General features: G+C 34.2%; 3 protein-coding genes across 3 annotated transcripts; all 3 read right to left on the bottom strand.

The window, feature by feature from the left end:
• Positions 1-4,464: 4,464 nt before the first annotated feature.
• On the bottom strand, positions 4,465-7,446 carry LOC139484049 (uncharacterized). Its single transcript, XM_071267772.1, has 3 exons — positions 6,479-7,446; positions 5,161-5,814; positions 4,465-4,915 (listed from the first exon to the last, which is right to left on the bottom strand). The coding sequence occupies exons 1-3, from the start codon at positions 7,444-7,446 to the stop codon at positions 4,465-4,467; spliced, it is 2,073 nt and encodes a 690-aa protein (XP_071123873.1).
• A 460-nt stretch (positions 7,447-7,906) lies between these two features.
• On the bottom strand, positions 7,907-8,683 carry LOC139484048 (uncharacterized). Its single transcript, XM_071267771.1, has one exon. The coding sequence runs from the start codon at positions 8,681-8,683 to the stop codon at positions 7,907-7,909; it is 777 nt and encodes a 258-aa protein (XP_071123872.1).
• A 60-nt stretch (positions 8,684-8,743) lies between these two features.
• LOC139484047 (uncharacterized) lies at positions 8,744-9,553 on the bottom strand. The gene has a single exon (XM_071267770.1). It carries the CDS (start codon positions 9,551-9,553, stop codon positions 8,744-8,746), a length of 810 nt encoding a protein of 269 aa, XP_071123871.1.
• Between the last annotated feature and the right edge of the window lie 2,659 nt (positions 9,554-12,212).

The raw sequence follows: 12,212 nt of genomic DNA, 5'->3' as shown, positions 1-12,212 counted from the left end.
AATCCTATTTTTATTTGTTACCACTAATAATAGAAATATACAAAATATTGTTTCTATTGTAAAGTCTTGAGAACTTCCTCTTTTAACCTTTTCTTTAAATCTGTCCTACATGTTGTTCTCAGAAATGAGTCAATAGTCACGTGAAAGTTCGAACCAGAATCTCGGAAGTACCTATTTTTTTCTTCTGTTTCTGCATTTGCTCTCAAACAAATGTTTCCAGGTTTTCCAATACTAAACACAACTTTGATATTTAAGGTTTGTTTTGAATTTCCACACATGCATGAATATGAATCAAAATTAATGTTGGCTATAGTTGCTTACACACTCGTTATATATAGTTTGCGGATTAGTTGTCTAATTGGCAATCATACAGCATCTCCGTATTGTTTATAAGGTCAAATTCAGAAATAAACTATAGCTACTCAAAAAGTAATTTAATAACAATAGTCAGAGATTGTAATATTTGTATATATTTACACTCTTATTATACACATATTATCGTAGTGTTAGATAATTGGTGACTGATGTGCATGAGTAAAATACGGCCATTATTTAAGATTTAAAATCTAAAAAGTGTCTTCTAACATTTTTGTTCTTTTCAACCTTTCCGCTCATTGTTCTATGGAACAAGTCAATGAACACGTGGTATTTCGATATACTAAGTCTGCAAATTATTTCCCAAAGGAATTTTAGATAAATCTTAAATGAACATCATGGTCAGAAGTTGTCCTTTTCTAAATTTATACATTTCAATTTCTTAAGGGGACGATTTGTAGTTCCGTATTATTAATTTTCCTTTTATAGACGACAATGTTCATTTGTCTTTAATAGTTATCCCTCAAGGACGCGGTGTGTCAGTGTAAGATCACCCAGAGGGTGATCTAACATTGACACACCAAGTCCGAGTGGGATAACTATTTTACATCCCAGCTGTTTCAGATTAGACGGAATAACCATTTACAATTCCTAAAATCTAGTTTAGAACGCCAAACAACCATTAAAATATACTTTATTTATTACTATATGATGTATACCCTTTATGACCCCCGAACACGATGAGTAGATATCAAACAATGTCAACTCGCCCGACTTGCCAATCGGCCCATACTATATCGCCACTTTACAAGAAAATCGCCCCACTCTTGTTTACCGACTCGCCCAATTTTTGAAAAAGTGTAAAATGAAATTGAACAATTAGTCTGACAACTCAATTATTAACGAAAAAGGTTTAAACCCCACTGAATAAAGGTCTGCCAACTCGCTCCACTTATAAAAACCATCTTGCTTCCTTTAAATATGTTAAATAATTGTTGGTTCGTATCCAGTCGTCCTGGTGTAGTGGTTTGTGTCGTGGCTTGATATGCTAAAGGTCTTGAGTTCGAATCCCAGCATATACACTGGATTTTTTCTACGTGAATTTTGATAGATAGTCTTCTCGTATAATTAATTAAGTTTTATAGTGGATTTGACATTCCCGCCAAAATGTTACAGAACAAAGAAAAGCATGCATAACAAAGAAACTCAAACTGGGGTGATCTGGTAGGGGTGATCCGGCTCAGATCACCCCTGTTAGAACAAAGGAGCTGGGATGTAACTATCATAGTGTATATATATATATGTTTAGACGAGTTGTATATACATTATGTACACAGCCATGTATCATCATCATTGATGGCGATCCGATGGATACATCTGTTGTAGAGTTGTCACTGACTCAGACGTACTTATAAATATAATTATTTTCTGTGACTGTATATTACATTAATTTGTAGGATCCTTTACTATAGATAATTTAGCTGATCTGTAACAATAACATCTTCATGCCTTATATATCATGTACTGTAGTACGCCGCTAGATTAAAACTGACAAGGAAAGGTAACACACGGCCAGCGAAAGCTCTATTATTGTAGAGCCCAGGTGGTCGTGTGGTCTAGCGGGACGGCTGCAGTGCAGGCGATTTGGTGTCACGATATCAAAGTAGCATGGGTTCGAATCCCGGCGAGGGAAGAACCAAAAATTTGCGAAAGCAAATTTACAGATCTAACATTGTTGGGTTGGTGTTTAGACGAGTTGTATATACATTATGTACACAGCCATGTATCGGCATCATTGATGGCGATCCGATGGATACATCTGTTGTAGGGTTGTCACTGACTCAGACGTACTTATATATATATATATATATATATATCCATCATAGTGTTTATATATCTCTCAACTCATTCGTCATGCCCGTGTGGGTAGTGGTCTAAGATTTTAAAGAAACGTCTTCATTGGCTGGTGAATTATTAATTCAGGGATTTCGTTACCATAAGTACCTTAAAACATTTATAAAATTATGTCATAGATACAAAACGAATTTGGCTTTACCTGTAGAAAAATGATTAAAACCGATATTTCATATCCGAAATTTTGCGGTAAAATTGCACTTAAAGGGTGAAATTCGCTTTGTGATCAGTGTAGACTCATCGAACCTTAAAAAAACTTATTTGAATGGTTTGAGACCCTATATAGTTTGCTGTTTGGTGTGAGGCAAGGCTCTGTGATGAAAACCGTACCTTGACCTACTAGTATATTGGTTTACTTTTACAAATGGTGACTTGGATGGAGAGTTGTCTCAATGGCACTCATGCCACATCTTTTTATTATATCTAATTATTAGTAAAGGTTATCTTTTTAATGTGGTAATAAGATCTTTGAATAATGTTTGCATGCACAAACATCGATTTAGTCATCACATATTTAAATGTAACATATTTCGAATGGTTTTTGGAATGTATAAATACACACGGCGTTTAAAACACATCCACGTTTACCTTTGCTTTAGAGTTGCTTTGTCTATATATAACATAATACATATTTCATTTAAGGTTAAATCCTTACGATCGTACTGTACTGCCTGTCGATAATTGACATTGCACGAGTCATGTCTTCTTTGACAGTCCGCGGTATAAAAACAGCAATAAACTCTTGGAATGTATTTTAAATGATTTTAGTCTCTGATGAAGTTACTGCGAGTAAACTCATATCGTATTGTTGTATTAGTTTTACCTGTTGACACAATTTGTAATGCATTTCTGTACTGCAATGTTTACTTATTTTGTGTTATATCAAGTCTATTTTCTATTTGTTTTAGTATGATGATAAATGTTCGTACTGTGAAAAAAAAAAAAAAAAAAAAAAATATCAATCTTGTGAAAAATGTTAACTTCCGTACTACTTATAACAAAATGATTACATCTACATTTACAAGTGTACGTTGTCTTATTTAACACCATTTCGTCCAAAGTCAGAGTTGTCTTTTTAAAACTATTCCTACATCTTTTTTACATTATTCCATAATTTATGGTATCTAGTCCTTCGTGTAGCTCGGTGAATGTGATGAATATATTTTCAACTCTACTCCTCGATGTAGACGCAGTCATGGTCATCGTCATTACACATAACCTACTCTGTATGATGTCTCTATTAATGACCTGCTGCCATTTATACAAAAGCCGTTAGGTATTCATCACATTCGCACGAAAATTTATTCCTTACCTCTTTCAAAATTTCATTCTCTGTTCAATTTATGTTTGGAAACCACTGTTACAAACCCTCATTCAAACAAATACAAACTTACAGCTATCCTTTCGGATATTGCAAGATACAGACTTTTCAAACCAGCTAGCATTGGAAAAGATGAAAAAGAGAAAAGATCTTTTCTTAAATTTTCCGTTGCCAACAAAGTTTAATGTTGTGAAGTATTCGTTACACTAACATTAGATTAAAACACAAACTCAACTGAATAATCTATCCTTTAATAATCCATTTGTATCATGTTACAGCATTTTATTATTTGTTAACATCTAATCAATCTTATCAATGTTCTTGTTTATATTATATAAGATATATCTCCGTTAACTCCGTTGCACGATTTTATAATGAGTTAATAACAAAGAAAACATACAATTACAGGAATCATTAAACAATTAACGGAGTCAAATTATATTATATTCAAACGGAATTACTGGAAAATAAAGAGGAGTCGGAGTTTCCTAACACTCCCGACCAAAGAAAGTGTTTGAACTTTTTTCATCAAAATTGTCACAATAAGTCATTATTCATTACATATTCAATTCATTTACAGTGTTTATGGTTCCTTTTAAAGTTAAAATTAGAATCTGTTCTTTGTCGTCCCAATAAAGTGATATATTCTGTTTTCTTAGTTTTCTTCATCATCAATAAAGACTTGAACAACTCCGTTAAACATCTTAAAGCTCCGTTGCATCCTCAAAAAGCTCCGTTGAAATACACTGTTGAACTTGAAACACTTTTCAAACAGAATTAAATCACAAATTATAATAATATTTACAATTTGTTATCATATTAATAATGATAAACATAACACGTTCATTCCAAATGAAAATTACGAATCAAACACATAATACAAAATCCAAGAAATCCATCTCAGGATGAAGTACTTATTGCTTACATATCGATTTAATTTTCTTTTTTGCAAGTTCTGCACTTAATCGTTTAGGTCTAGCAATTGAAACTGGATCTTTGTCAAATTTCTTGACTTCCTTATTTTCAGTATGACAATCCAATTCTAGCGGATAAAGAAGATTTAATGGTCTTCCTAATATTAGTCTAGTAGGCACTTGTACTTTTGCACTTCTAATTTCACCATCATTAATTGATATAAGTTTCACTATTCTTCCCATTCTCCATGTTGATCTGGGTAAATTGTCTTTTATAAGTACAACATCTCCAATTTGTGGTAGAAATGATGACTGTACTCGCAACTCTTTAACTTTGTTTGCGTTCTTTCTCTTAAACTGAGTAAGTATTCGTTTCTCCATAAATTCCAGAATGAATCTAAGAGTTTCTGTCCTTTTTTCCAAGCTTTTAATAACTTCTCCTTTGAACTTTCTAAAGGTGAATAATCTGGATCTTCAAAATCGAAATCAACGTCTGGTATCCCAGTGGTTGGATTCAACGTTAAAAAATGACTCGGTGTCAACTTTTTTTTAGAATTGATGTCTTCTCCTACGTAAATCAGTGGTCTAGAATTTACAACAGCTTCGATTTCCTTAATAATAGTTCTCATTTGTACATCAGTTATGAGTCTTTTATTCAAAGATTTTCTAAAAGAACGTTTCACAACTCCGACTAACCTTTCATAAAAACCTCCCATCCAGGGAGCTAATTCTGTAATGAATTTCCAACATAATCCTTTATTCATGGTGAAATTTTGAACATCTTCACTTTTTATCACATGATTCCATACTGACTTTAATGTTTTACTTCCTAATTTGAATTGAGTTGCATTATCACTTATTATTGTACTCGGGGTACCTCTTGCGGAGATAAACCTTCGAAATACATATAGGAATTCCTCTGTAGTCATATCATTGATAACCTCTAAGTAAATTGCTCGTGTAACTAAACATGTAAAAAGGCAAATCCACCTTTTGCTGTTTTCACCGTTTGACTTTGTAATCAAGGGTCCTAAAAAATCTAAGCCAGTTGAAGAAAAAGGAGTTGACTGTGAAACCCTTGATTTTGGAAACGGAGGCATATCAGGCATTCGATAAGGACCTCCTTCATGCTTACGACAAATCAAACAGTGTCTCAGAACTTGTCTCACAGTTGATCTGCCTTGTGGTATCCAAAACCCTTGCCTGACTTTGCTTAAGGTCTGTGACATACCACAATGAAGTTGTTCCTTATGAATCTTTTCAATAAATAACCGCGTGAGGTCCTCCCCACGGGGAAGAAGAATAGGTAGTCTAGCAGATTCAGAAATATCTGCATTTTTCAGTCTTCCTCTACAACACAAATTCCATCTTGAGAAATGAACAACCCAAGCTGTCTTTGTAGATTATTTCCTTTGTGCTCGTTTATTGCTTCAAAAACATCTAAGTAATGTTTCCTTTGAATATATTTTATCCAATTCATTTCGGCAACTTTCAATTCTTTGTATGTTAACACTTTTCCGTTACTGCATTTGTCTTTTTTCATCCTTGAAACAAATCTTTGGATCCATGCAGTTACACGTATTACTTTTGTGTAAGACGAAAACTCTCTGCAGTCTATGCCAAAAAGTGGTCTGTTTTCTTCCTCGATCTGATTACAAAAAAGGTACTACATCTACTCTTTTCACGTTTTATCTCAGATTGATACATTTTTGCCACAGACGAATTATCTCCAAAAGAATCATTTTTCCAATTTTGTGTATCATAATTTAACCATTTGGGACCATGCCACCAAAGACTATCATTTTAAGTTTAGAAGCTGTAGTTCCTCTTGTAGCTACATCAGCTGGATTCTCCATTGTATTGACATACATGAATTTGACATTCTTGTGCGCTTTGATTTTAGCTATTCTATTTTTCACGAACACATTTAGTTCTTTCTTAGTAGAAATCCACTTGAGAACGCACTGAGAATCACTCCATAAGTACATTTCCTCAATGGAAATATTTAATTCACTTTTCACAAATACTAAACTCCGAACACCAATCAAGACGTCCATAAGTTAACAGTCGGGGAATACTCATCTCCTTAACTGGTGCTAATCTAGACTTCGAAAAGATGAGATCACTTCTAGATGATTGTCCACAAGTTTGATGTAAATACACCGCTGCTGAATAAGCTCTGGCAGATGCATCACAGAAACACAGAAGTTTGCATGTTTTATCATTTAAGTCTGAATGCAAATACACACATCTAGGAATCAAAACCTCAGAGACTCGTTTCAGCTGAGTACTGATGTTAATCGATTTTGAAAGGTCTTCTGTAGACAGTTCGTCGTCCCATTGCAAATTTCTTTTCCATAGATCTTGTACAAACATTTTACCACTAATGATGATAGGAGAAAACAATCCAATGGGATAAAATATTTCTGCTAGTTCCATTAAAGTTCTGCGTTTAGTTGTCTTTCCTGGACAAACTGTAAATTTGGAAGGTTTGACTGCTATTTTATCATCCTCGATATTCCAGATGTGACCAAGAACACTAACTTGTAAAGCATCTGTCTTATCACTCGCTGGCAATAACTCATTTATAGAACTACTGTTTGAAATCCATTCCCTTAAATTCATTGCCGCTTCCTTAAAGATATCTTTTGCGTCAGAATAGAATTTCAAAGCTTCTGAAACTGATTCACATCCCGAAATGAGATTATCCACATATATATTATTCTTGATTTTCTCTGCTATTGGTGTATTATACATATCAACATGATGTTCTATTGTTGCTGCCAATAGAAATGGACTGGAAATTACACCAAATGGCACTCTACTATATTCCTGTATATTTTGTCTCTCTACATACGTATTAGCACAGTCTTTCAGCCACATTAATCGTGTAACATCTCTATCATCTTCTTGTAATCCTACTTGTAGAAATGCTTTCTCTATGTCAGCGACCATAGCAATCTTGTGTAGTCTGAATCTCATCAATATTCAACATAAATTGTTCAGAAGAACGGGACCTCGGTATAAACATTCATTCAAACTTGGCATTTCCTTGTTGGTTTTTGCCGACGCATCGTACACTATTCTCACTTTTGTTGTTGATTTCTGTGGGGTTATCACTGCATGATGGGGTATATAATGTTTTCTTCCATCAGTCCTAGACTCATTCACTTCTTCACAAACCTTTCTGTATCTGATCTTGTATGATAGTGTCATACTTTGTTAATAGGCCAGGTTTCTTTCTCATACGAGCTACACATGACTTCAATCTACCAAGAGCTAATTCACGATTGTCTGGAAGTTCTGGCGTAGTTTCCTTCCATGGCCATTTAACAAAGTATCTTCCATTTTTGAATTTTAAAGTTTCTTTGAAATATTCCATAGCTTTCTTGTCACTAGATGTCTCCATATTTTCAATAATCTCTATCGACTCAAGGTTCCATCAATCACATATACCTGCTTTGGCAACAATCGACTGATCTGGGTTTTCAATGTCCGATATTTCGAACGAGCTAGTGTTGGAAAGAATAAGCAAACCAGTCTCTGATTTCTCTTCATATGTTTCACGAGTCCTACCAGTTACAATCCATCCAAGTTTTGAAGCTAGAAGATATAATCCTGGTTGAATTTCTACTTTGTTCGAAAGAATCAAATCAAGATAATAGTCATTTCCAATTAAAAGTTCAATGGACGATGATTCATTCTGAAATGGCAATTCATCTGCAAGTTCAACTTCTTTCACAAAGTGTTTTAAATGTTCCATTGTTGAAGCATCTAGACTTTTCCTATGTACACATCCACTAATCACTGGCACAATGTTCGCTACAAGGTCGAAATTCTTCCCGTTATTCAATTTGATCGAAAGATTCGTCGATGAGGTTTTCACAATTTTAGGTTTCTCACTTCCAAACGTAACAAGTTTCAATTCTTCTTCTTTGTCTCCTTTCAGATTCAGCTTTGATGCAAGACTTTGGGAAATATAAGTTCTCTGTGATCCTGAGTCAAACAAAATTCTTGTCTCCACCTTTTCCTTATTCTTTGGATTGACCACATCTGTTTTTGCTGTTTGCATAAGTACCATTTCACTTGATGAAACTAACATAATCTCTGTAGGGTCTTCATTACTTTCCATATTTACAGAAAATTCTTCCTGTCTTCTTAATTCTTCGATAGAACTATGACTGTTTTCTTCTGATAAATGTACACTTGTCATTTTCATTTTGAATTTCTTTGGGCATAAGCTCCGGTGATGCGAATTATTTTCGCCACAATGAACACATTATTTTCCTTTCTTGCAATCAATGGATTTGTGACCATATCTCAGGCATTTAAAGCAACAGCCTTTTAACTGTCGCTTTCTATCTTCAACACTCTTAAATTTTTTACATTCATCACTCCAATGTTGCTCCTGGCAATATCTACACTTATCGAAATAACTAACATTTCGTTCTGTCGAAGCGACTAAGGCTTCTGCTGAATTTATATTTCTATTTTGTGTTCCAACTCTAAAATTTCCGTTTTGTTTTTCATTTTTATTCTGCCATGGCTTGTGGGAATTTAATGATCCATTAAAACTCCGTTGTGAGTTTGAACGATCCTTTTCTGTTTCTTTTTTATCAGATTTTTCTCTTGCTACAACATAATCTTGCAATTTTTCACAAAGACTTGATATTTTCCACTTCGCCTTAGCTCCTTTTTGAATTTCTAATTGAAGCAAAACATCTTCGGGTAGTTTTGATCTGATAATAGATACAAACACGTCTTGGTTCACGTCCTGTTTCAAAACTTCCAGACTTCGAGTATGTCTGTTAAATTTATCTATAAAATCTCTCAAACTAGAAATTTTGTTCGATGGCGTTGGAAGATTTATTAATTGATTATAATGAATATCAATCACATCTTGTTTGTTTCCAAATCTTTCCTCTAATATGTTAATGGCCAAAGAATAATTATCACTAGATAAAGTTAAACCTGACACTGCACGTTTAGCTTCTCCTTGTAGCTTGCTCCAAAGATAATTGAATTTCTCGATATCTGTCAACTTTGTATTTGCATGTACAGAACTTTGAAATGAATCCCAAAACTCCATCCACTTTATTTTCTCACCATTAAAAAAGGAAGATCTAATTTTGGTAATTTTATAGAACACGTAGAATTTTCCTTTTCATTTATCGACTGTTTCTTAAATATTTCATGTTGTTGTTTTATTTGACTTTGCATAATATCTTTCATTTCTCTTTGTAACTCTACAATTTGGCTAGAGAATTCGTTTTCTTTAACTTCTATGCTCTCCTTTTTAATTAAGTCAACTAATTCTTTAAATTGTATCAGATCCAAGTAACAATCCATCACATTTGAACACAGCTCACAATTTTCACCCACAATATCATCTATGACTTCCCCTTCATCTTCCAAAGCACTAGCAAGTTTCCCACTTTGAATTTCTAATTTTTCGGATACATCCTCAGCTTGTCCGCACATTTCGTTGCCTTCAACACAAAACGTTGTTCATCGAGTTTATCAACCTCCGAGGATAAGATTTGCTTCCTGTTCAGTATTTCTGTCTGAATACTGTTCCTGTACCTTGTTCGCACACCTTCGAGGAATCGCACATTTGATATGTTGAATTTCCTGAATTAAGATCCAATTTCGGAATAGACTTAATTCCCGGGTTCCGGCACCATTTAATGTTGTGAAGTATTCGTTACACTAACATTAGATTTAAACACAAACTCAACTGAATAATCTATCCTTTAATAATCCATTTGTATCATGTTACAGCATTTTCTTATTTGTTAACATCTAATCAATCGTATCAATGTTCTTGTTTATATATAAAATATATCTCCGTTAACTCCGTTGCACGATTTTATAATGAGTAAATAACAAAGAAAACATACAATTACAGGAATCATTAAACAATTAACGGAGTCAAATTATATTATATTCAAACGGAGTTACAGGTAAATAAAGAGGAGTCGGAGATTCCTAACACTCCCGACCAAAGAAACTAACCTTTCTTTAAATTGTAACCGGAGAGCATGAATTTCATTATAAAATTGATTGTCTCCACCGGGACTCGAACCCAGGACAGTCTGTGTTACAAGGCAGCGCGCTAACCGACTGAGCTAAAGAAGTACTTCCTTAGCTCAACCGCTTACGGCTGACTAAGTATCTACTAAGTTTTTCTAAGGGAAGCAATCCCGTCACATTTCCCCCATCTCAAGAGTCATTATACTCTATAATGATGATATTTTCATCTTTTTTATATTTATATTTTAACCTGACTATGTAATTCTTCTAACAGTGGGTTATTATTGTTGGGCGCCATTTAATGTTGTGAAGTATTCGTTACACTAACATTAGAATAAAACACAAACTCAACTGAATAATATATCCTTTAATAATCCATTTGTGTCATGTTACAGCATTTTATTATTTGTTAACATCTAATCAATCTTATCAATGTACTTGTTTATATATAAAATATATCTCCGTTAACTCCGTTGCACGATTTTATAATGAGTAAATAACAAAGAAAACATACAATTACAGGAATCATTAAACAATTAACGGAGTCAAATTATATTATATTCAAACGGAGTTACAGGTAAATAAAGAGAAGTCGGAGTTTCCTAACAGTCTCGATGGCGTCAACTTGGGCGATATCCTTCATCATAAATTAGCTCACTCGAAAATACCTCCTTATTTGAAAGATCATACTGTACTAATCATTTCTTATACCTATACCAAACTAATTGCAACTACAATTTTCATTTTCAAACACATTTTGCAGGATCCCAATATTGACGACTTCAAGTCTAAACCTCCTGATTGCACTTCTGCTAGTTTCCAATAATCCGGCTGGCCCCTTTATTGCCGGTGACCTCAACATTGTCAATAACACTTCTCTGCGAAATGTGTTATCAAAAGGTACGAAATATCGTGAGCCTAAATCCATGCAAAATCTCTATGGATTCAGTCGAGGATTATGATAGGCAATGGGCTAAGCGCCAGAATACGAAGGAAGACGTAGATACTCTTTCCGAATGGATTAAGGCTGTGAGGTCGTTGATACAAATCAGAATTAAGAAACTGAATGGGTCTATCAATACCCATGCTACATCAATCTTTAAAAACCCTAATGTTGCAAAACACTTTTTCTTCCTCCATGACAAATATGTTGTTGTCACCGCAGATAAAACCCCAAACAACATTGTTTTTGTGTGCAAAACTCTGTACTGTACTAATCATTTCTTATACCTATACCAAACTAATTGCAACTAAAATTTTCATTTTCAAACACATTTTGCAGGATCCCAATATTGACGACTTCAAGTCTAAACCTCCTGATTGCACTTCTGCTAGTTTCCAATAATCCGGCTGGCCCCTTTATTGCCGGTGACCTCAACATTGTCAATAACACTTCTCTGCGAAATGTGTTATCAAAAGGTACGAAATATCGTGAGCCTAAATCCATGCAAAATCTCTATGGATTCAGTCGAGGATTATGCTAGGCAATGGGCTAAGCGCCAGAATACGAAGGAAGACGTAGATACTCTTTCCGAATGGATTAAGGCTGTGAGGTCGTTGATACAAATCAGAATTAAGAAACTGAATGGGTCTATCAATACCCATGCTACATCAATCTTTAAAAACCCTAATGTTGCAAAACACTTTTTCTTCCTCCATGACAAATATGTTGTTGTCACCGCAGATAAAACCCCAAACAACATTGTTTTTGTGTG

Source organism: Mytilus edulis, chromosome 8, assembly GCF_963676685.1.
Source record: "Mytilus edulis chromosome 8, xbMytEdul2.2, whole genome shotgun sequence".
Lineage (NCBI taxonomy): Eukaryota > Metazoa > Mollusca > Bivalvia > Mytilida > Mytilidae > Mytilus > Mytilus edulis.
This window is presented reverse-complemented; position numbering and strand designations above follow the sequence as displayed.

Excerpts from the sequence above, each read along its gene's own strand:
- LOC139484049 (XM_071267772.1), bottom strand. The coding sequence starts at position 7,446 with ATGAGATTCAGACTACACAAGATTGCTATGGTCGCTGACATAGAGAAA. Across the intron at positions 5,815-6,478 it reads GAGTTTAGTATTTGTGAAAA|AGGAAGACTGAAAAATGCAG; the intron begins GTGAATTAAATA and ends TTTGTGTTGTAG. Across the intron at positions 4,916-5,160 it reads ATGGGAGGTTTTTATGAAAG|AAAGTTCAAAGGAGAAGTTA; the intron begins GTTAGTCGGAGT and ends ATTCACCTTTAG.
- LOC139484048 (XM_071267771.1), bottom strand. The coding sequence starts at position 8,683 with ATGAAAATGACAAGTGTACATTTATCAGAAGAAAACAGTCATAGTTCT.
- LOC139484047 (XM_071267770.1), bottom strand. The coding sequence starts at position 9,553 with ATGGAGTTTTGGGATTCATTTCAAAGTTCTGTACATGCAAATACAAAG.